We start from the raw sequence: 25,635 nt of genomic DNA, 5'->3' as shown, positions 1-25,635 counted from the left end.
ATCGATTTATGTATCGTCTACGGCCATTTTCCCATAAAGATGGCAGAGTCGAGTAGAGACCTTATAGCCCACAAAGCTGACAACACTTCCTATCTGGCCCTTTAAGAAAAAGTTTGCCAACTTCTGCTTTACACCAGCCAGATGATCATCCTTCCCTCTAAATTTAGGAGAAGAAGCCATTTTCTCCCTTGTCCTCTTGCAGCCTCTTAAAACCTAAGTGGCTCTTAGCATATATTAAAAGATTTTTAAAAAGACCATTAACTTCTGAATTTAATTGTCCACAAGGTGGGGATACTTAATCAAAAACAAAACTAGAAAAAATGAAAAAGACAAAGATGCTGATTGCAAAGCAGATTTCTCCCACGGCTCTGACACAAGGAGAGCAAGGGGCCACGGAGGGGCCAGATTCCAGGGGCTTCTTTACCTGCCTGCTCTACTGTTGTAAGTCTGGGATTGGCCATCCTAGGTGGCATCTGCCTGTCACTCTGTCCCTCTGCTATGCTGCTCCCCAGATTCCCACAAACCAGGGTGGCATCAAACATCCATCACACTGAGAAAACCAAACCGGCTGTCCCCTGTGCCAAGTCAGGGTCTCTCCAACAGACTGCCCCTTATTTCTGGTTGCCTACTGCTCCCCAAACTCAGCACTTCCCCCTCCAGGGACAGAATGAATGAGACAGTTTTAATTTCAAAATTAGGACTTCGCCTATGAAATAGTGAGCCGTGTTAAGGTCTGTTAACAAAGGTCGAATTCTCTCGTGCATTGAGACACGGTCTTGAGTGTTTCACTGAACCCGCAGAACTGTGGTCCAGGAGCTCCTGATTCAGGAGGGCGGGGAGTCGGGAGGAGAAGCGGATTCTGCAGTTACAAGTCCTAATGCTTCTTCACGGGGGTCAGCTCCACTGGGACTGAGCCCCCACAGGCTCAGGGGCACCGGGGGCCTGGACTTCTGCCCCCAAAGTGCCCACAATCTTGGTGGGGAGATAGGACCCAGGCCCACAGAACTGGGAAAGGAAGATGTAATCACGGTGAGAGCAGGTGTCCAACAGAGTGGTCCAGCGGTGGTCCATGCGGAACCAAAGGAAGTAGGAGAAAGGAGAGACCAGGGGAGCTGGACACAGCAGGGGAGATGTCCTGGGGGGAGATGAACCAACACAAAGAAAACCAAAGAAATCAGAGGAGATGGGCGAGCACGAGAGAGAATGAGGGGCCGGCCTGAAGGAAGGGTGAACGGCCACCGAGTGATGATCCTCCAACCCTGGGCTCTTTCTGTGGTCCTCTGCGTCACCCAGGAACAACTCCATCGGACAGGCACGATCACCTGCTGCTGACGAGGGAGTCACCTCATCTATCAGTTCTGGAGCTGGGAGGGGTGAAGCCGTGAGAGTCACACTGACTGTCTGACTGCAAAGCTTCTGTTATTTCCCGAAGTGCTCACTCTGCTGAGGAAAAATGGCAGATGAGGTTGTGCAGACCTCAGTGTGGGACTTTGGAGGGCAGAAAGAAGTCTGTTCATGTCATGGTTGGGGCGGGCACCTGGAAGGCTGGAAATGTACCAGTTGATGCCCTAAAGTGGAGTGCTACTCATCTGATTGGTCCAAGGAAGAAGTGGTTAAAATCAGGTTAAAATGATGTTCCCAGCCAGCACTTAGTGAGGGCTGCCTTGCTGCCACGCACTGCTCCAAGAGTGGTGCATGCTCACGACAACCCCGTGAGGAGGTTTCCATTGTTCACTGCACTTGACTGTTGGGGCAACTGAGGCACAGAGAGGTCAAGTCACTAGACCAGGGTGACTCAGCAGATAAGGTTCAGGGTGGAGACAAAAGGCAGTCTGGTGAGACTCAGGGCTCTGGAGGCCGTTAGGGAGGCTCGAACCTAGTTTAAAGGTCCTTCCTTCCTTCATTCATTCAGTGATTCATCAACCAGTATTGACCAAGCAGCTACCAAGTGTCAAACAATATGCCAGTTGTGGCGTCATGAGGCCAAGAAAGATTCGCTGACCTCACGGAGCTGACAAACCAGCAAGAGCACAGCTAACACATTTGAGTGCTTACTTTATGCCAAGACCTGCCCTTTACACGTGCACCTTATTATTAACCCACCCCATCCCCCTTTTTCAGCTGAAAAAAACAGAGGCTCAAAGGGAAAATGTGACTTGCCAGGATTCCAGCCCAGGCCCCTCTGAAGTGAAAGCCCACCTTGACCACAGCCCGTCTGCTCCACGCACTGTGCTCTTAGTGGTCTCTCTTTTTCCCTCCACCCACCCGTTGGCTCTGGAGCCCTGCTTACTCTAAGGCATGCCCCCTTCATTGTGCTCCTGTCCTTCCCACTTGCTGGCCCGGGTGCTCAGATTTGGGTTTGGGGACTGGGTACATAGAGAGGTCTCTTAGGTCCCCACCCTCTGTCTATCATGTGAGATGAGAGGAAGAAGCTTTCTGGTCCCCAAAAGGAGAGAATTACAGCCCCTGCCCCCTTGGATGCTGTCACTGCCTCTGAGGGGCCTGTGGGTACTCACTACTCACCCCTTATTCACAAACATTCTTTGAAGGCCTATTCTGTGCTGGCATTGTGCCTGGTACACAAATGCGACATGATTCCTGCCCTCAAGAAGCTTAATCTGTGTTTTAAAGCCTGCACTTTGGTGGAACAGATGGCTGGTCTGAAATTGAGTCAAAAGCTGTCTGTGTGGCAAGGCAGGATCAAGGAGACACCATAATAACCCTTGTGCTTGCTTCAAGCTGTGTTTTTTCTGGCTGGTCTGCCCTTAGTCTCCTGAAGATTGACCGCTAGGATTTCAAGGCATTTAACAGGGGCACAGAGGCCAAGCCTGGGAGATGTCCCAGGGAATTGGGAAATTTAGCACGTGGACAAGGAGAGCGGCAGGCGACTTGAAAGATTTGAAAGCTCACAGCACTGCCAATACTGCTTCGGGCTGATGGAGCTGCCCCGGGCAGGAGCTGGAAGCAGGACTGCTAATGGCCGCGATAGTGAGGGAGTTCCCAGTGGAATGAAGAGGTGTTTTTGATGCCTGACAGTCTAGACCCAGTGTTTCTCCAGTTTAATCTCTGGTGACAACACAAAATTCTATGCAAAGTGGTCCTCTAAAGCCCCTGCCATTCCAGCGTGAGGGTGAGAGAGTGGCCCTGGGTCCCGGGAGAAGATGAAGGATGATACAGAAATGGGCCACTGTGGTTCTGGTCACTCGGTCCCCCTCTTCTGTCTCCCGGGCTGACAGCCACAGCGCCAGCCTGGCAGGCACGTACCTTCACATCTCAGCACGGCGCTGTTCCAGACCACGCTGCCCTCCTTCAGGATGCAGGTGATGGTCTCTGAGCCCTGAGTCCCGAGGAAGCCTTCATCACAGAGGAAGGAGATGGAGCTTCCCAGCTGGAGGCTGTCACCAAACCGTTTGCCATTTACTGGAACGCCAGGATCTGGGCACTCGTTGTGTCGGAAGGCTGTGTGGATGGGGGCCAAGGATGTGATTAGACAGAGCTGGTGTGAGTAGGACACCCAAAGAAAAATAAGCTTCATCATGATGGTCAAAACTAGACCTCCACCACTAGCCCAAGAAGCTACCATGCTGGAGGGAGACCTGGACAGCCTAGAGCCAGGGACCAATGTGCCACATGGGGCATAAGGCTGGTGCTGGTTAAACCGGATCCGCCTTCCTGGACCCCTTATCCTGCTTCATTCTAAAGAACACTGAGAGATCAGGAAGGGGGCTGTTTCTCATGTTAGCGTGTTTAAGTCACACAGTGATTTCATGAAGTAGATACTATTATCCCAGTTTACAAAGGGGGAAACTGAGGCTCAACATGGCTAAGAAGCAGATCTGTCTCCTCAATGTCAAATCCATTCCACGCTTCCCTAATTTCAGACAGTTACGGGATCATTTACGTTGCAGGTGAGCTGGACTCTAACTCCTGTGACACCAATAGACAAGGAGCATAATGAAATAGGTCCCCTGGAATGAACCCTGTCTGAAGCCGTTGGCTTCACTGCCTTCCCGCTTGTCAGGCTGCCGCGCGCTCTCCCAGGCAGCTGATAATGCAGTTGGGGGAGAGGAAGGAGTCAGAACACTTGCGTTTAGTAGGGCCTCGCCTCTTGTTCATTACATGGTTTCGGGCAACTTATGTAATCTCTGTTTCCTGACCTATAAAATGGAGATCAACTTCACTTGCGGGGTTGTTCTGGGATAGAAGTAAAATGAACGTTGACATGAATATGAAAGTGGAGAGTGTGTGGTACAGCACCTGACAGATGCCAAGGACTCCTTAAGGATGAGTTCCCACTCCATCTCCACCAAGCACATTCCCAGCCTGCCCCCACCAGGGGTGCCACAGTTCTCGCCCTCAAGTCTCTGATGCCACATCCTATTGGCACCCCTGCTCTTTTAAGGATGGTAGCTTTCCAGGGGAGACTAGGCTTCAAGGCTGCCGGGGCATATGCCCCTTTAAAGAACTCAATTTCCAAGCCTCTGAAATTCCCTAGTGATGGAAACACTTGCACGGAAGCGGCCCCAGAGGCTGAGGGATCTTGCTGGAGGTGAGAGGCCTGCAGGCCTGGTGATGCCTCCTATCAAAGTTGAGCTGTGGGAGCCTCTGACATGGAGATGATGGTGACGACCCCTTGCAGAGCCTCAACGGAGTCCCCAACACCCTTCCCTCCGAAATGCAAAGCCGAGGTCAGCCCACACTTCAGTCTCCTAACCTTTCTTCATTAGGAGCTAGGACCATGAGGTTGCCCTGACATTTGGAAATATGGGGTAGAAAGAAAAGTAGTTCTTGGGGCCCAGAAGTCCAGGCATTTGTCTATTCAAAACCCTATCAGTCTCACACACACACACACACACACACACACACACACATTTGTATGCATACAAAAGGAGTATGGAGCTATTTCCAACATCTGGAAGCAAAAGCTCTAAGTCAAGGATTTCAGTACTACCCAGTTCCACCTGTGCACCTTTTCAAGCCTCAGTTTCCTGGTGTGTGAAAGGGACAGATCTTAGCTTAGAAGTTTTCGTTGTGGAGTCGGGAGTGGTGACTCAGAGTGTTCACACGGCGGGTGCTCAGCAAACAGGGGCCACGTCATCATTGTTCAAAACGCTCCACGGGGAAGGAGGCTTAGGGTCTCCCTAAGGAGCTCCAGGGGTGGAAATGGGATCACCGATCCTTGGCACAGGGACACAGACTTCAAGTCCTTGTGAGGGGGAGCCCTGAGCGCTCTCTAGCTCTGGAGAGAGCTATGGGGGTCGGGGGGCGGGCTCCCCGGCCCCGGGCAGATTCAAGCCCAGCTGGATGATCATCAGTTGCGATGTGACTGTGGAGCTTCATGTTCTGCGGGGAGAGACTACACGAGTTCCCAAACACTTAACCATGGTCTATTGTTTCACCAGCCACGTCAGAATCGCCACAGAAGCCTGTGGAAAAAATGTAGATGCTGGGGCCTCATCCCCTTAGAGATTCTCATTCAGCAGGCCTAGGAGGGAGCCCAGATTTTAAAAAATTATTTCTACTCATCCATCCAACTGTCTGTACAAATGCATAGAAAAATAGTGATGTCTGTTAAGTCTTCCCCAAATAGCGGCAAGAACCATTTCCGGGTGGAGGGATTTTGGGTGGTAGTTAGCATTTCTTCTTTGAGTATTGGTTTTTGAGTATTCATGTGTCAGATGTGCATCATTTTTACAATGGTGGAGAAACTCGGAGAGAAATGCTGGGTAATAGCTCGGTCCTCAGGTCAGGCAGGCCGTCTTCCGCCTCTTCCTCCCGAGGACTCAGCATGGGCTCCTCTGCTAGTAAGTCCTAGTAAGCGGGGACTTACTGGGGTTTGGTTTTCCTAGGAGACTATGAGTATCTCTTTTTGCCCCAGGTCCCCATTGGTGTCCACACCTGTTTTGAACCTGCTTCCTGCTGCCCATAGATGAGGGAGGGGGCAAGCCCTGAAAAGGTCAACTGTTTCTAGCAAGTGTGGCGTCCTGAAGGATGTGTTGACTGAGCACCAGGGAAGGGCGTTATCTTGGGTGGTCTCTTGGCACCTGGAGTCCCCAGTGGCCCACCATTTGGACCCATTGTCTTCAGCTCACCTAGACCCCAGAGGCAGGCGGGAGAAGGAAGCAAGACTTCTATGGCAAGGGTGGGGGTAGTGGCTGAGAGATCAGTTTTGTCAAAAAGTACCAGAGGGACCAGTTCTACGTGTGCGCCAGTATACGTGGGGCGGAGCTTGAACTGGGGATGTGCATTCCACAAGCAGCCTCTGGGAGAGGATCTGGTTAATTGCTCAGGCAGACCCAGCAGCAGCCCCATTTGATTATTTGCCATTGGCCAACTTCATGGGGTCTATAGCTTATGCAGACCAGATGAGCACTTCTTGCTACCTTTGCCAGCTTGCTATTTCCAGTCTTGAAGTTTCTGCCCCCATCTCTACCCTCCCTATGACCCCATGAGACACAGAATTGAAAATAATCCCAGCCAAGCTTCCGGTTGTTTCTAGAGAAGGGGCCCAGGATTGAAATCGGAGGTGACAACTTTTGGCCTGTGGCCCTGAGAGGGGTGATGAGGAAATGCCCCTAGAGTTGGCTCTTATCAGCCCCAGCGCCAAACAGAAACACTGCTCCAGACCTCTGTTTCTGATTTGACGGTGGGAATGGGAACGGGGCAAGAGAAGCATGAGCAGCCCCACCAGCAATACCTGCAGTCAACAGTAAGTAGGCGTTCAAGGACTCGGGGGAGCACATCAGAGAGAAATCAGTGACTAATGAGAGGATGGCAGACGCTCGTTCTCTCTTGGGTTCTTCCTGGTTCTAGCTGGGCCTTCTAGGAGGGGGAGCGTGGGAGGGAGAAATGAGGTCCCAGGCTCCTTTTACATTACATGTCACACCTATAGGAAATAAATGCTCAAAAGCCAGTGACTCCACAGAAAAGGGCACCCTGCCCAGCAGCCAGTGCTTTATGCTTTTTCTGGTCAAGCTGGAGCCCCGTGCCTGGCCATGGCAGCCCCCGTAATGCCCTTGGAACCAGCTCACCCACACTAACACTCCTCCACGGGAGCACCCTCAACCATCCTCAGAGGCTGACAGTCAGAGGGATGGCCAGCTGGGGACAGAGGAGGACTCACTGGTGAAGGTGATGTTGAAGCCTCTTTTCCCCGTGGAGTGGTCAGTCTGGAACTCGAGACGGGCCACGTGGCCACTGCTTGTGATGGAGGAGGGGAGCTGGTTTCCTGAGAAGGTGCCCAGGACGGGGGCCTCGGCAGTCGCCCCATCCTTGATGACCAGGAAGTCAAACTGAGGCTCCACGTCGATGTCATTGAAGGCCAGGTGGATGCGGCTCTCAGGCCGGGCCAGGATGAGCCAGACGCAGTGGAGGTGGTTGCCGTAGTCCTCTGGGTAGTTGGGTGACAGGACGACCCCAGAGGGGCTGGTGAAGTTGAAGAAGCAGGAAACTGAAAGAGAAGAGCAGTGGAGGTCAGTAGGTGCCCCCAGCATTCTGCTTGGGCCACTGAGGGCTGGCAGGGGGAGCATTTCCTTAGTGTAAAGAGCAATAGAAAGAAAGGTGACACAGTTGGGTTGGACTGACTGGGCTCCGAGCTCTAGGTGGCAGGCATGCTGGGTTCCATGCTGAGCATGGCGCAAGGAAAGGTCTCTCTGGCAACCTGCAGACATGCCAGCGTTGGTCTTCTCTTGGCTCCCTCTCCCCTCTTCAGTGTGCCCACCCCAGACAGCGCCTGCATGTTCTTAGTCCCTTGTGCTGGGGTAAAACCATCATTCAAGCTAAAGTGCAGTCAGAGCGCCCGGGACCTCTTAGCTGGTGGTGATCCCCCAGGTGGTAACCAGGGTGGAGACAGTCCAAGTCCATTTCTCTCCTTTGAACGTTTTTGGTGGGGACATGACAGGTGTGCCTTGGGGATTCTGGCAACCTCAGAGCTACAAAGCTATGCTAAGGAGGTGCCGGGTAAGCACATTCTTTCAGAGACCAAAGCTTTGGAAGAAACTGGGGGAGAGAAGGGATAGTGCCTCACCTTGATGCCCCGCCCACCTCCTCTCCCACTTTACCCTAAGATCCACTCCTCTGAAAACCCTTATTTCAAACTCTTTTCATGCCGGTGACTAACAGACCTTGGACCACGGTTGAACCAAGGAAAGTGCCATAAATGGAAAAACCAACAAACAAACACTAAACCAAAATTAAAAAGGAAAATAACAGAATGAAAAGAAAATAATTGCAACAAATAAGCCAAGGGCAAATTTCAATATTGAATTAGAGCTTTTATCATGGTATAAGAACGTCGCCAAGATGAGCAAAGAGAATGCTCAGAGGATTCAAGTGAGAGAAAATAGAATTAATATGAAAACACAGCCCATATTTCACTAAAAAAAAATAAAGAAAAAATATACCACCCCAATTGTGGAGGCTTCATGGAAAGTCATGTGTATTTACTGCCTGTTGCAGAGTGAAGTTGATATAATCCTTTTGGAAGGGAGTATATGAATTCTTATCAATGGCCACAAAACTCTTCAAATATTCTTACTCAGTAATCTCTAAGAATTAATTCAAAAGAAAAAGAGCCACATGGACAAAGATGTTTATAGTGACATAATTTTATTACAGAGGAAAAATGTGAACAACCTATGTGTCAGCCCAATAACGTGGCGTAAGTGATAGCCTTAATGTGATACGGCTTGACTGCAATCATTAAAGTGATAAATATGACCCTGCAGAAAGAAGAATGTTAAACATAACTTTAAGTAAAACAGTAGATCATAAAATTATATGTATACTTTTGATTATAGCTATTAAATATTTATTTATTTACGGATAAAGAAAAGGACATGAGCCCCCCAATTAAAATTGTATTAGAGTAATAGGTTTCTGGGTGATGTTTTTTCAAAATGAAAACAATATTTAATTTTTCTGACTGCAAAAATGATATAAGCCCATTCTAAACATTTTTTAATATGGACAAACATTTAAATCCCTTTATAACATTTATATTGATGTTGGTTGTTAATAATACTGAAACTGAAGCAAGTATAATATTTGGCTTGTTAATTATAATGAAGCTAAGGTGAAAAATAATAATAAAATCATGTTTGCAAAAGAAAATAACACACAAAACAAAGGAATTGGGGATTCCTCATGCTGAGTTTCTCCTTCCTCTCCCTGACTCCACATATCTTCCCCTTTCGTGCATTTGGTTTTTCTTTCCAATCTGCTACTCAAAGCCCTTCCAACAAATTCAGCAAAGTGAACCTGGTCCCTAAGACACATTCAGTCTTATTCCTGTAACCTCTTTACTTTATGAGTATAGGAAGAGTTTGAGCCAAAGGGAGAGAAGGGCATGAAAAAGCTTTTAGGGAACCCAAGCTATAGCTAATAGTAATTATTATTATATGCTATGGGGGATTTACTGAGTGCAGGCACTGTTCTAAGCACTTTAATCAATTACTCAATTTAACTGTCACAATAACACTAAGAGGTAGGTTATTAACCCCATTTAAAGATGAAGACACTGAGGCTCACAGAGGTTAAGTAACTTGCCAGGGTCACGTGGCCAGTAAATGGTAGCAGCAAGTTCAAATCTATGCAAATCAATGCAAATTCAAGCCCATCCAACTCCAGGGGCCAAGCTCTTAGCCACCCCTCAACACCATCTCCCACTATTAGAACAGAACTGCCCACCGGGCCTAAGTCTAACAGTGGAGTCCTTGAGGGTGTTCTTAGAATCTGCCGAAGATCTACTTGTTGACCCCAACCATTACATCAGCACTGAGCTGGGGGCTCTAGGCTGGACGTGGATGCCCCCACACAGCCATCCTGTCTCCAGCTTTGTGGTAGTCCCGCTGGCAGCATAATGCGAATAAAGAGGAATCCTAACCCAACAAAGCCAAAGGCCTTGAAGACAGAAGGGGAAAAACCACAATAGCCTGTCAACAAGAACATCACCAAGGTGGACTGAAGACAAAGACAAGCACTACGATCACAGAGAGGAGATCATCAGGGCACTGTAAGCGTGTGAACAAATGGATTTGCTGCTGAGGAGAATGTGATTAACATTATCCAAGTCCCCACCCTGGCTCCCTCATTCTATCACTTTACACTTTTTTCTCTATACCCTTTTTAAGGGGTTGCCATGTTGTAAAGCTCCAGAGGCATCATTTTGAGCAGCTATAATAGTAGCTCTAACTATCACTGTCTAAAATTACCTTGTTCGCTTATTGTTATGGGGGGTCCCTCCCTCTCCCCAACGCATACACATATACTCCATGAGAGCAGAAATTTTGTCTGTTTAATCTCCTGAATCCCAAATGGCTCCCACGGTGCCTGGCACATTGTTGGTGCTCAATCAATATCTGATGAATGAGTCAATGAGCATTTAATAGCTGATACTATCTGAAAAGATGGCAACATGAATATGTGTGCCTTACATTCCCATCCTGGTCGAAGCCCCAATCAACAGAATTGACCAAAGTCTGAAGAAATAGGTGGATACCAGCATCCACTCTGGAAACTAGGGAAAAATACTGTGCCATGGTCCTCAATGCATTTCTCTTAGATACAGTATGGATCTGTCCCTAAATAATTTACAGTAGAAAAGAGTATGACCCAGCCAAGGTGCTAAAAAGCAAAGACAACAGAAACTACTCCCAATATCAAAGACCTCAAAAAATATATTATTCACATAAAATTCATTAAAAAATTACTTGAAGATGTTTTCTACCCAACCAAGAGAAGAATCCAAATGAAGAGCTCGACTATGGGAAAGTTACGGTTAACAAAGAATAAAAAAAAGGTTGGCAACAAGCAAATAAACCAACTAGTAAAGGATCTAAATAATTGCTATAAACATAGTTATAAAACAGAATGGCAGTATAACAAATATCCCTTGGAAGAGAAGATATGAGCTATCACGCTTGCCCAAACCCCAGGGTAAAATACTGCAGATTTTACTGATATAATGAGTAAAGTTGGAGCAAGAAGCTATGCTAATTTCTCCGTCTTGCAAGAAATTCTGTTATATAGTTTCTGTGGTTAATTAAAGAAATATAGGTTAGAGCATGTTTTTAAAGATGTTAAGTGTAATTAGTAATAGACTATAAAATAGCTTATCTTCAAAATTACCAAAGGGGAAAAAGCAAAGCAGTGAATTTAGCAAAAAAATGGAATTCAAAGGAAACAACAAGAAAGCATAAAGATGGGAAATGTAAAGTAAGATGCTAAAAAAAAAAGACAAAGTATCACTTGTTACGATAAGTGTATAAGAGTATACGGTCTAATCTCTCCTAGTAAAATATAACCCTCATTTTGGGACAAGAAACATGCCTTAAACAAAGTGACTCAGAATAGTCAAAAATGAAGGAATGGGCCAATATAGCTCAGACTTCACGTTGGGAGAGTGTTAAAATTTACCAACGCCCAGGCCCCAAAGATTCCTTTTTATTTGGTGGAGTAGGCCCAGAACATCACAGGTTCTAAGCTCCCCAGGTGATCCCAACGTGCAGCCAGGGTTTGAGAACTGGTGGAGGCAAATGCGAACCATGAAGAAAGGAGTTTTAATGTTAATTTCAAACGCTTGGATGTTATAATATCACCCCAGACTCTTGGATGATTCTTTTTTAGCCCAAGAGTCCTCTGGACAGCTACCGGGAGACATTTCTTCTTGCATCTGGAAAGCGATGGAGCTGATAAACTGCCACTAACAGAACAAGAACGTGGCCCTACAAAGTTCAGTCTTCCACTCCAAGACATATCTCATTCTTGTTGCGACAAGGGCAGGAAAAGGCAAGGTGTACCGTCCTACAAAGGTCTAATCATTCTTGGTCTGGAAAATTATGTTTGCATGTTACACTGGAACATTTCTGTTAGAGAATAGAGTTTGAGTCTCAGCATCCCCAGTGAGGACAACAAAAGTGTCGTGATTGGATCTCATCACTATCAATCACCGGGTTACAAGGGAGAGAGATGAGGTACCTTCCCTCTCTTTAAAGGTAGTTACTGTTGTGCTCATGGATCTTGACCTTAGATAAATCTTTGAATCAGACAGCTCTCAGATAGTTCAGACTTTTGAAAAATAATAAAGGTGGACAACTCATCAACAAGTGGATGCATAATTACTGTACATAATATTGGAGTATTATTTAACATGACCATGAATAGAAAATAAAAGAGGCTTGATGAAAAACCCTCTTTTACTGTCTTTTATTTTGGTGTTGTTACTGCTAGGTTCACTGCTTTCGAAACGATAATTCAATTACTAGGGGCCTGACAAAGCAAAACAAAATTCAAAGATGATATTTAAAAAATAGATGATGCACACATTCCAAAATGAAGATAGGAGAGTTATGATACTTTATGCCCCAAAGCACTGAAACAGACAAAATAAACTATTTTTAAAAAAATACTAGTGTTGGGGCTGGCCCCGTGGCATAGTAGTTAAGTTCGGCAAGCTCTGCTTCAGCAGCCTGGATGTGGACATACACCACTCATCAAGCCATGCTGTGGTGGCAACCCACATACAAAATAGAGGAAGACAGGCACAGATGTTAGCTCAGAGCCAATCTTCGTCAAGCAGAAAAAAGGGGAAGATTGGCAACAGATGTTAGATCAGAGCAAATCTTCCTACCAAAAAAAGGGAAAAAAATACAAGAATTGGAGAAAAATATACCAATCTGAAGTCAAAAGTAAATAAAGAAAAAGATCTGTAAAATACTATGAGTGTGTATGTGTTATATGAAATTCTGTAGCCTTCAAATGAGGAACACTACCTTTTTCACAAGTGCCCATGGAATCTTACAGAAATGAACTTTCTGTGGGACGAAAAGAAAATCTCCATAAATTCCTCCACAAAATGAAAATTGTTGGGACACGTTTTCTGTTCACAGTGCAAATAAACTAGAAACCAATAATAAAAAAACAGAGAAAAATCCCTAATCAGTTGAAAATTCACAAAACCTTTTCCTAAATAAGTTCTTGAGTTCAAAGAGGAAACAAAAGCTGTCAACACAGACTACTTCTAAGTGATGATAATACTAGGCTAAAGTTGTATTTAAGAGAAAATTCATAGCCTATTCATTATTAAATAATAAAGAAATAAAATAAGTGAAATGAGTGTTTAAACTCAAAAGGTTTCAAAGAGAATAATTAAACAGGATTAAGGAGAGAACGGAGAATAAACTGAGTAAAGATAAAAGCAGAAAAAATAACTGAAGAGGTCAATGAAAGAAAAACTTCTTACTGGTCTATTCAAGAAATAAAAAGAGAGAAGATACATATATAGAGAGATAGGATAATAAAATCAAGTAGATAAGCCAATTATAAAAGAGTAGTATGTATAACATACTAATCAATTGGAAATCTTGACAAAATGGAGAATTTCCTCCAAAAATGTGAATTACCAAAATTGTATGAAGGGCAAAACTTGAAGAAACCGGGAAATACTAAAGGAATGGTGGTCTCATGGCCAGAGCTTTAAAATTTTAAAGAAACTGTAATAGCTACGGTATTTCATCTTGATCCAAATACTCCCATAAAATAGTATGTATGATCCACATGTTCACACTCATCTGCTTATACACTGACACACCCACAGTGTAAAAATATCCTATCTGAAAAGTATTAACAAATAAAATTCAGCCCTAAAAACAACAAACAAACACGACTCATATAATGAAAACAGCAAAACTTTATTGACAGGCAGAAAAGAAAATTTAAAAATGAGAGACAACATATTTTTCTGGATGAAGAGTTCATATTGTTAAGACGACAATAGTCCTCAAATCATTGTATAAATTTAACAAAATTCCAGGCAACACCCACACCAATTTTTTTTTTCTGGAACATGAAACAACTGTAAGATCTATCTGTTGGAATAAACAGGTGAAAATAGCCAAGAGAGATGAGGAATAAATAGTGTATAAGGTAACATTCCAAAAGCACCATATGTCTTAACTCACCGACTCTCACAGCCATCCTCTGAGGTGGACACTATTATCATCCCCATTTTACAGGTGCAGAAGCTGAGCCCAGGTGTTCAGGTAACCTGCTCGCAGTAACGCAGCATATAAGTGATGGGGTTGAGATATGAACCCAGACAAGCTGGTTCCAGAGGCCAGCTCTCAGCCGTGATACCTACTCTCTCCCTATGGAAGGAGGGCTTGCCAGCTCAGATATTAAAACATTATAAAGCTGCAGTAATAAAATCTCTATTGTATTAGCTTCAAACAAGAGATCAATGGAACCAAAAAAGAAAGTTCAGAAGTGGACACAGACATCTAAAAATTTAGTATATGATGAACAGGGCTTTTCAAATTAGTGGGGTCAAGGCTGACTGATCAATAAAAGATGCTTGGACAAATGGCTAATCAGTTGTGGAAAAATTAGATCCACGCCTTACTCAATGTACCATAGAGTATTAGAAGAAAATATAAAGAATATTTGTATTATCTCAGAGGTGGGGAAGGATTTTCTTAGCATTATATCAAAGTGAGAAATCATAATGGGAATGATATTTTTAACTACAGAAATGAAAAACTTTTCAATTTCAAAAATCAGTCAAACAAAAGCTAAATAGTGAGGAACAAATGGAAAGGAAATATTTGCAAGTTATTACAGTTAAATATTTACTACAGTTAACATATAAAGAATTACAATTCGATAAAAACATAAACACTCAAAACAGAAATATGGAAATAAGGAATAAAGAATAAAGGAAATTAAGGGGCGACTAACAAAAGAATGAATAAAGTTGGACATAAGATGTGAGAAAATGTTCAATATCATTAGAAAACAAAAACTTCAAACAACAGAGCTATCAAATTGGCAAAGAAAAAAAAAGACAGCATGGAATTTTGCAAGAGAAGGGAGAGAAGCTGGCAGGGCAGATGGAGACGAAGCAGCCTAGAGGTAGGAGGACAAACAGGAGAGTGGTTTCCAGAAGGAGGGAAGGGCTATCTGTTCTGAAACACAGCTGAGAATCTGTGTAGGACGAGGGCAGAAAACGACCCACTGGGTTTCAGCAAAAAGAGACTCATTGGTGGCCTCATGAGAACAGTTTCCAGGCGTGGTGGACACAGAGGTCAGAATGGATGGGGTGACGAGGGGCCTCAAGGTGAGAAATGGACACAGCAAGGGTAGGCATCCTGTCCAAGAAGTCTGGATGTGAACAAGAGTATTAGAGAACCAGCAAGAAGATGTGGGGTGTGAAGACAGATCTTTACTTTTAAGGTAAGAGAGACGTGAAAAATTTGAATGTTGATGGGAAGGACTGGGCAGAAGCGGGGAGGCTGAAGCGACAGAGAAGGAGGATGAATTACAGGAGGCAGGAGGTTCCTGAGAAGGTGGCAGGAGAGGGAGAATCAAAGGCAAAGTTTTTGGAACAGTGGATTGCAACCCGTTAGTCAGGAAAGTGATGTGGTGGGTCATGAGCTCGATGCTAAAAAAGAAAAAAGAAAAAAGAAAGACAACCAAAAACAAAAGGAAGAGAATGGAAAATATCTGAGCGCATTATAGGTAGTAAAGGTAAGGACTGTTTGTGACATGTACGTTTTGATTATGTTTGAGTGTGTGCGTGAATATGTGCTGTGTTTGCATTTCTTCCTGTGAGGTTAAAGGTGTTTGAAAGTCCCTGATCTAAAGCCTAAATGGGACACACAATCTATGGGGGGCTTGGTTTTTGATAGGAAAGAGGAGTGAACATCTCTGTTATAAGAGGTGGGAAGGTGAGAGGAAGGAGGGCGCTGGACATGACCTGCAGGCTCAGTGTCTGGTATTTGGAAGGCGAGGACGTTGCCTGCGAGGTGGGAGGCAAGGTCATTCTCGAGTTCAAGGTGAGGAGAGGGGGCTGTTCATGGGTTGGAGGGGAGTGGAGAATGCTTGGGAACTTCCACGGAGAGGAGCAGAATAGAATGAGTTGAGAGATACACATGCATTGCTAGGCGCTGTTGCAGGCTTGATTGAGATTGGTGACCAAGAATTTGTAGCAGCGCCAATTTGCCTGGTTGGGCGATTTTCTCCAGCAGTGCTCACTCAAGCAGGAGAAGCCCAATCAGACTGTGCTTGCTTCATTGTGTGTCCCTGGACCAGTAAACTAAGGCCGCCCTGCTGATTAATGCTATAGCTGAGCTGGAGGCAGACACTTTACAAACTCACTCTTGAATTTCTTTCACCTCTTTCCGCTCAGAAGCTCAGTGTATGTTAATTTTCATCTGAGTTATCTTAACATTATCTCTGCCACTGGAGCTGGTGAAAGTTAACGTTTAACTACGTTGGGCCTGAAGAAGCTGTGCGAGGTTCTCAAGGTCATATGCATGAGGAGTGAAACTGGTCACCTGGCAGGGCACATCCTTATTATAAACAAGATTAAGTTAAAGCCTGGTTCTCTTTGAGGAGAACGCTGAGATTGCCTTCTAGAAATTCGTACATTCCAGAAGGAGCACCAGGGATAAATGGACAATCCTGGCCACATGTTTCCTGAGCACATAGTATGTCCTCTTAAATTCATATTTGATGTAATCTGACCCCAAAGCCATGAATTGCGCTCAAGTTTTTGTATTTCCTTTTTTCGGGGGTCTAATCCTCACCACCCAGGCAGGCGCTGGTGTCCTGAGGCCTGAGTTAGATCAGCAGGGCCTCCAACAGAGCTCAGCCCTCCCACATCCCTGAACCACACTCACTCCATCTTCCATCACAACGCTCCAGGTTTTTCCCCTCTACCTCTGACTGCCTCTGCAGTCATTTGAAAGCTTTCCTCTTCTACTTGACTTTTGCATTTTGGAACATGAAAGGCTCTTGTTTCGGGTCATCTCACATTTCACATTCTTTCTAGGGCACCCCACCCTACACATGACTCCTAAACGTATACCTCCAGGACAGACCTCTCTTCTGAGCTCCAGACCTGGATACCCAATGGTCTTTGAAATGTCTCCACCTAGCTTGAGTATTAACGGAGCACCTGCTGTATGCCAAACACCGCTCTACATATGGGTTGGCAACCAACAAGACGGATAAGTAAGTCCTCAGCTCTCATGAAGTTTACATTCTAATAGGTGACAAAGAACATAAGACTGGGTGAAGGGAAAGAAAGCGAATGGAGTGGGGGTGCTCTACTTTCAATAAGGAGGTCAGAGATGTGCTGTCTGAGGAGGAGGCCTCTGAGATGTGGCCTGATGATAAGGAGCCAGCCGTCCTCAGGGAAATTCACTACAGATGGAGGGAATTGCAAGTGAAAGACAGGAGGCCAGTGGGGCAGAAGCAGGGGGAACCACAGAGCTCGGAACAGGAGATGAGTTGGGGAGGACGGCAAAGGTCTTTCAGACCATGAGAAGGAGTTTGCATTTTATCACAGCAAATTAAACTAAATATGTTCAAAACTGAACTCCTAGACTTTTTCGCCAAACCTCATTCTCCTAGATTCTAGAATCTGGAATATTCCCTGGCATCCGCAAACGATTCAGCCCTGTCATCACCAAGTTCTGGGCTTTCTCTTGGCCCTCTTCTCACTCCCCAATTACTCCTCCTTTATGCCATTGCCTCCCAAAGAAATACTAGTAGCCCAGACCCTCCTGCACACTCCAGACTTGATATGAAACTGCCTGATGTACCTCTCTCCTGGAGATCCCACTGGCACCTCGAATACACGTCCAAAATTGAACTCTTTATCTACTTTCCTAAGCCTCCTTCATTCTTTATCTCCATGAATGACAACACCCAGTTGCCTAAGCAAAATATATCGACTCCTTCTCCCTCACTCCCATATCCAATCAGTAACCAACTTCTGTCGATTCTATCTCTTCAATATCTCTTGTACTTGTCACATCTTCATCACACCCTGATTAAGTTAAGGTCCTCTTCCTACTGCAACAGTCTACCTGGTTTCCTGGCTTTAAATCTCCTTCTGAGTTCATCCTACATCTTGGCTCCAGAGTGAATTTCGTAAATCACAAATTCTCATGATGTTATATCCTTGCTTGGAACCCTTTAAAGACTCCCTGTTGCACAGAAGATAAAACCTAAACTCCTTAAAAGGGCGCAAAAGACCCCAAAGACCTCAGGCCCCTGCCAAGTTGTTTTATCTTTATTTTTCTACCCCCCACTGCACCCTCCTTTCCAGCCATATTAGACTACTTAAAGCCCTACAAATGTGCAAGGTTAACCCCACGTCTTGCTCAGGCTATTTTCTCTTTTTAGAATGTTCTCTCCTCCTGTCCATCTGGAAAACTCTGTTAAGCATCATTTCTGTTGAGTGGTGTGGGTCCCTTCCACCCCCATTTATCTTTCCTAGCTGCAGTCACGGAGTGTCTGTGTACCACGCTTATCCCACTCAGTGCCTACTATGGTCTAAATGGTTGTGCCCCGACCCCCAACCCCCTGCAAATTTATATGTTGAAAGCCTAATCCCCAAAGATGATGGTATTAATAGGTGGGGCCTTTGGGACGTTCTTAAATTATAAGAGTGGAGCCCTCATGAATGGGATTAGTGCCATATAAAAGAGGATCCAGAGAGATCCCTAGTCCCCTTCTCTCAAGTGGATACAAGGAGAAGTGTGTGACCCTGGAGTGGACCCTCACCCGACCATGCTGGCAACCTGATCTCGGACTTCCAGCCCGCAGACTGTAAGCAATACATTTCCGTGGTTTATAAGCTATCCAGTCTGTGGTTTATAAGCTATCCAGTCTGTGGTATTTTTTTACAGCGGCCCAAACAGACTAAGGTAGTACCCAAGCCACCCTTGACTACGACTCCATCAGCCTGAAGGCTGTAGAACAAAATCCTGCATTAACAGGCTCTGGATGGCCAAGTGTCTTCCAAACCAGGGTCTCTCCTATCTCCACCATGTTGGCTTTGTCTACATAATAACGCCAATACTAATACAGTCAATAGTAACTATAACAAAAATAGAAAAACTTTTACATATTTGTTATAAAACTGTAACAAAAATAGGAAACAGGCATTTCCTAAGAATTTGCTATATGATTGGCACTAGAGATATAACAGTGAGCAACACATACACAGTTCTGTCCTCATGGAGTGTACAGTCTAGGGAGAAGCTTATTTGGTAGATTGTATTCTTTCCTCACAATCATTTGCTCCTTCCCTGCCCTTGGGTCACTTGCCCACCCCACTGACTTTGGACCTTGTGACTAGCTTTCCTCCCCAGAATGTGAGGGAGCACGGCATAGGCATGTCCAGGCAGTGGCTTGCAATGTTCTTGGGTGGTTTCACTCTATTCTCTTGAGCTTTTGCCTTCTGCCATGAGAACAGGATGTCCTTCATATAGACTGGTCCTCCAGCCTGGGTCCCAGAACGAGAGGCTATATACAGACCAATCGAGCCCCACAGAGCTGCGACTGACCTACAGCCCTTATGGGATGCAAATGAGAAATAAATGTTTGTTGTTGCAATCCACTGAGTTTTGGACTATTCATGCTAGAGCGAAAGTTGACTAATGTGCTTATGAAAAGGGATGTGAAGAAATCAGAAAATGAAGGATTGCTCTTTTGGATAGGGTGGTTAGATAAGGGCACTCTGGGGAGGGGACAGTTTTAGGGGTGATGAGAAGGATCCAACCTCCTGAGGAACATTCCAGCATGGTGGACTACAATGCACAGGCATTGAGGTAGGAAAGAGCTTAGAGTACATGAGTATCTGAAAGAGGGTGAGTGTGTCCGGGCAGAGTAAGCGAGGGGGGGCGTGGCATGGGATGAGGGGAGAGGTAGGAGGGGGTCAACCACCTCATAGACCTTTGGCTCAGAGATCACTCTCGGCGTCCAAAGCACTCAGCTGAGGCCTAACCCTTTTCTTGGCAGAAAGTCTGCTGGGTCATGGTTAAAGTGACCACATAATATCTTGCCCAAGTTGGGATACTTTTAAGAATGAAAAATGGTACTACTAATAATTATCCTAGGATAAAAGATGTAACTGGGATTATCCCAAGCAAATATGGATGTATGGTCACCCCACTCATGGTCCGTTTATTTCACTTCCACGAAAGTATCCTTTATCCTGTGGAAGTAGCTTCTGCCTCAAGTTCCTCATTCACAATCCAATACCCTTCTGGAACTGGCATCTTAAACCGAAGCTCACTGGTAGGAGTCTGATGATTGCTAAGTTCTTGCCTCCTACAACTGGACTCTGTTCCCTGTTCCCCCTTAGAAGATGGCTGGGTTTTTTATATAAACTGACTGCTTATCAGCAAAATGCCAGCTCCTGTCTAACCTTTGGGAATTACCCACTGCCTGGAATCACCCTGCAGCCAAGACTGGTTTGTGCCACGGCTCTGGAATAACGCCCATCCAGGAGCATCATTCTGGCTGCTAACCCTAGCGTCTAGACCCTCTTCATTGAGACGCTCAGAGGTTCTTGCCAAGGCCAGGCTCTGAACTGGCGTCTTATGTACTCCTTAGCTGCTGGCTGAGGATCTCCTGTCACCACCTCCCAGGACACGTCTGGTACCTTATGGAACAAAGTACGAAGAAAGTCCCTGCTCTGCACTCCTGGGAAGAAGCTGAGTCCACAGTCCTGGAGCTCAGCACTTACCTTGAAAACAGACCATAAGTTCTTTGGAAAATACACAAGGCCAAAGAAAGCCACCACCCCAAAGCTGGAACAAATGTGAATCCTGAAAAATTTGGGTTTGCCTGTTTTTCACTTCCTAGCTATACACCATTTTTGGTGGGGGGCAGACCACTGTGCTTCACTGAGCTTATTTCCACGTGTATAAAAACTGGACTATCAACTCTAAGTCACACCTTTGTTGGGAAGATTCATTGTGATGAAGCTTCTGAAGGGACTGAGTGCAGCACTATGCCCGGGCACATGGGAGGGATAAATTCAATTTTTGTTGAATTTGATACAAGAGGCATTTTCCAGTTCTGTTGCTCAGCACATCTCTGAGTCTCAACCAGCCTCCCCACTTCCTCCCTAGTATAGCCCGTTGCTCAACCAAGCACGACTCCAGAACAAAAGGTTTTATCTCTGGTCCTCACTCCCTCTTCTCCTCAATGAATGAGTGGGTAACTCCAAATCCAGAAGATTTTGCCAAAACTCATTTGCAGGAACGGTTGACTGCTGGTTACTATGCCTTGGGGTCACCTTCCATGGGAAGACCAGCTTAGGAAAGGAGACGCACTCTGGCAGCTACAAGGGGGTGCCTGGTGCTGAACAGCTCTACACTTGAGCGATGGATATTTTGTCAGTCCTGAGGTTAGTCTGGGATTCTGATGAGCTGTGCCACGTGGGGCGAATAGTGGGTGCCTTGATGACCCTGTCTTTCTTGAGCACCAAGCAAAGTCTACTAAAAAGTGCTTCTCACCGGTGTGAGGTCCCACAGCTGCCCGTGCCTAGGCTCCAGGATCCTTGAGTTACTTGTAGGGTTCTCTCCTTGCCACAGGAGCAGACCTCAGTCAGCTGAGGGGGTTAGCTTCAGCTGTTTTTATTTAGCTGTCAGCCAAACACAGGTATTAACTGGGAAGAAAAGTATGCTGCCATGATGTAGCCTGAGTCCAAGAATTCTCATGAGCTCAGGGGAACTTAAGAAAGGGTATAGATTGCATCTTCAGCAGCTCAGAAGGTGCTCCTGGGACTGTAGGTCCAGGCCACTGGGTCTTTGAGGCCCTCAGGGCCTGTCCTCTTCACCTGAGCCCCTGAACTCTGTCAGAGCCCCACCATCTTTTCTAAGGCTGTTTCAGCAGAGCATCTTCACTCAGGGAGTCTAGAGTCAGCCATGGTTCTGACTACCCTAAGCTCATACCTCAGACCACCACCTACTGAAGACTGGAAAAGCACACTTAGCTGCTCACCGTGATCATAAGGAAATATGTTTGGATTTCCCTCCAGGAGTATCCATGATGATCCAGCGGAGTTTACAGTCAGCCTGAGAGAGCTGCCTTCAAGCCCGCGGAGGGAGTTTTATCCGACTCCCAGAGCAAGATGGGAGTGAACGAGGTAGCGTAGGGCAGCAGCCCTGCTCCTGAGCCCATCTCCCCTGAGCTCCCCAGAAGACTGCCTTTGTACAAGAGGAATGGAGGAGGGGTCTTTAAATCCCAGAGGGATAACTAAAGACTCTCCTAGAAATCCAAGCTCTAGAAAAGGTGAGTGGTGCCTTCTCCAGGACCCACAGAACCCAAAAACACTCACAATGCCCAGAGCTGATGGTGACACACTTATGACCAAATGAGATTGGCCCAGAGGCTCACAGAATGCGGGAGGGTTACTGGTAGAGCTTTAAGCCCCAGCCCCTGAGCCAGCAGCTGTAAAAACAGACCCTGATTGGTGAAACTCTGTGTCTCCTCGATCGCTGTCTGAGGCAGACATGGCAGAGCTCAGGAGGGAAGGCACGGTCTGCGGCGAGGCCACGGGAGCACACTTAGCAGATACATAACTGTGAAAATTTTACAGAGAGAAAGGAACCTGTTAGCTCTGATCCCAAAGGTGAAAGCTGAAGTGACAAAGGCAGATACATGTCATTCCCCTCAGAAGTAGAGGTCACAGCCCAGGATTAAGCCATAAAACTTGGTTGGTTTGTCCAGCCCCCATTCCACCCAGCCAGCTGTGGTCCCAAGATACCCTGGACCAGGACTCTCAGCTGTAGGAATACAGCGTTTGGACCGGGCCCTGTACTAAGCTGTGTTCATAGTTTGGTTCTGGACAGATTCCTGGGTTGGACTGGGCTGAAATTTTGCCTGTGCTATGATCCTCCAGGAAGTCTTGTGAGAATCTTTCAATTGGAATACATTTTTCTCCCTCTACGTTCTGGTAGCACTTTGTGGCCACACTTACTATTTCAATAATTAAAAAACTACTTTAGAATAAAAGTATGTGCTTATCACACTCACAGACTCTGAACTTCTGGAGGGCAAGGACAATGTTGGAGTCAGCCCCGTTATTCTCCCAGAGCCGAGCACAGTGCCCGGTGCGTAGCAGCCCTCCCCTCCACATTTTGCTGCATTCAAATGAAATGAAAGGCAGGCGATGGCTACATAAAGTTGTAATGTCATAGTACTGGACCTTGCATCCCGGTCCTCACCGGGATATCAACGTGGAGGTCAACATCCTTGATGGAGGTCAACATCCTTGGATCCCTGGAGGCTACCACCATCATAACGATTGAATTATGGCGGCCTCAGCCTGGCCAGACTCATATAACATACAACCACACATATCACCACATACATCATAGTCCCATGCCTCAAGAGGCTGCTGTCTTGTCAGGGGACCAAACCCCTCAGGAATGACCCAAAACTCCCCTGCAAACAACTGGCACAGAGTAGGTGTCCCATATTAGTGGTTCACAAATCTGGCCTGGCATCCAGATCTCCTAAGAAGGCTTTGGAACTACAATTCCTGGGCCTTGTCCCAGACCTCCTCAATCAGAAATTCTGGGGATGAGGCCAGGATTCTGTATTTTAAAAGCCTTTGAGTGATTCTAATGATAAGCTGGGTTTGGGTCCATTTTAGACTGGGCAGGGCCACCAAAGACACCTCCTTCCTCTATAAAGTATCTGCCTATTTAAAAATAAAGGTAATAAGTGATATTTGTGACCCACACTGGATTAGCAGGAAAAGTGTTGACTGTACTTCTTTACAAGCCATCCCTTCATCCAGTCTTTGCCTGATCGGACCCTGCCCAGTACACTGAAGACCTTTATTTCACCGGCTCAGTTCTTACAGCCAGATCCCGGGCCAAGCCCAGCCAAGCCTGACAGTCATGGGAAGCCCCATCCCCTCAAACCACTGGGGTGAATGTGGCTTCATGGTCTGCATCTGGTGGGTTTCTGAGGAGCCAGTGCACCCATACACCCACAGAGTTTCAGTACCCTCCCCATCTGCCACCCCTGCCCCACACGTGTGCCCCAGCCCAGGGACTGGGCTTGTGCCCTGCTTCTTGATTTCCTCTCCAGTCCCTGCTGTGAGTAAAGCCTTTTCTGAGACTGCAGCCTCTGGCTGGGGCGAGGACACCCTCAGGCAGGGGTAGACTTTATTCTCTTGGGCGAAGACATGACTCAACCCATAAGCTGCCTTCCCTCATCAAGTGTCTACCTATTTAAGAATAAAGGTAACAAGAAGTGTATGACCCACATGGGCCCAGTAGGACAAATGTGGACTCTACTTCCTAGGACATTCTGATAGGAAATGCTGGCAGCCACCTTTGTGAGTCATCCCTTTATCCAGGGTCAGTTCTCCCAGCCTTGGCTCCCCTCAACTCCAGCTCACCCTTCCCAGGCTGTCCCTATGGTCCCGGCATGCTTCACAGCCATGACTGCAGCGCCCGTTCCCCCGTGCAGGAGTGGATACAGATCCTCTCCACCTCCCGCCACCACCAGAACTTTCTGTTCAAGGAAACCACTCCTTTGGATTCCTGGGCGTCCTTCTACAGAGCAGGCGCACTGCACTCCCAACCCCGCCTCAGCTTCGCACATCACTAGCACAGTGAGAACACAGGTCTTCAGGGGTCTGGTTCTTGAGGACTGAGTAACAGAGGAAGGGGACCCTGGAACCATGCATGCTGGTTTTCAATTCCCAGGAACTGGCCTAAAATACAAATTTGGACCAAAGCAAGCCCCAGGTTCCCTGCTTCTCTCCTGGGGCCACCTATGGGTTAATAGGACCTTTAAGGAAGCCTAGAGAAATGAGGAGAACATTGCATCAGCAGAGGATGCTCACACAGCCCTTATTATCGCCCCTGCCCCTGATCAGAAGCAATGCCCAGGAATACAATCCCCCACATTGACCCTGACACTTTCGAACCTCAGCTGATCCCAGTTCTAGCTCTGAACACATGAAAAAGGCAATTTCCAAGGACTCTAGCTATTGTGATAATATTTTCTGGGCCAAAGGAAAGGATATTTGAAATTGCACTTGTCTTGGAAAATCTGGGATTATATATTCACAGGGAATGCCAGGCTTCAGCCATGTAGAGGAAGGACCATGGAGACATGCTTCCCGTGTGCACAGGGCATTGAGGTCGAGGTGGGAGGGGAGCGAAAAAAGTACTTGCCTATTTAAAATAAAGGTAACCAGCGATGTATGTGACCTGTATGAAGAAAACCACAGAGCCGCTATATTTAGAAAAATGAAAGTAGATGAACAAAGAGAGTGACGCACCATGTTTCTAGATGGGAAGGCTGTGCATTATAAAAATGCCTATTTTCCTCAAGTTAATTTATACTTTAACAAGACTGCACATACAAAATCCCAATAGGATTCTTTTTTTTTATTCTAACAAAGTGATTCTAAAATTAATCTTGAACAACAAACAGATGAGAATAACAATGAATATTCTGAAAGAGAAAATAATTAAGGGAGGAAGGAATAGTTTCGAGCTCTGCCAGATATTAGAACATATTATAAAACAACAATTAAAATTATTCAATACCGGCGCTAAGATAGAAGCAGAGCAGGAGAACAAAGTGGTGACTCAAGAAACAGACTTAACTACATGTGAGGATTCAGGAGGTGATAAAACAATGCATTTCCTTCAATCAAAAGGGAAATGAATTACATAATAAATTGTGTTGGAAAACTGCGTAATAGTTTGCACAATATTATACATTCATCTAAATAAACTCCAGATGGATTAACAAATTATAGTTTTAAAAAAATCAAATTACTGACAAATAACCAAAAATAGAACA

General features: G+C 45.9%; 1 protein-coding gene across 1 annotated transcript in view; it reads right to left on the bottom strand.

Moving 5' to 3' along the window:
• Positions 1-25,635, bottom strand: part of CSMD2 (CUB and Sushi multiple domains 2) — a 585,891-nt gene that overhangs the window by 210,940 nt on the left and 349,316 nt on the right. Inside the window, exons 14-15 of the mRNA XM_046662326.1 lie at positions 7,124-7,450; positions 3,265-3,459 (exon numbers count right to left, since the gene is read on the bottom strand). Coding sequence (XP_046518282.1) covers positions 3,265-3,459; positions 7,124-7,450 — 522 coding nt within the window. The remainder of the gene's footprint in view (positions 1-3,264; positions 3,460-7,123; positions 7,451-25,635) is intronic.

The sequence above is a fragment of the Equus quagga genome, chromosome 5, assembly GCF_021613505.1.
Source record: "Equus quagga isolate Etosha38 chromosome 5, UCLA_HA_Equagga_1.0, whole genome shotgun sequence".
Lineage (NCBI taxonomy): Eukaryota > Metazoa > Chordata > Mammalia > Perissodactyla > Equidae > Equus > Equus quagga.
The sequence above is the reverse complement of the archived record's forward strand: the minus strand, read 5'-3'. Positions and strand labels throughout refer to the sequence as shown.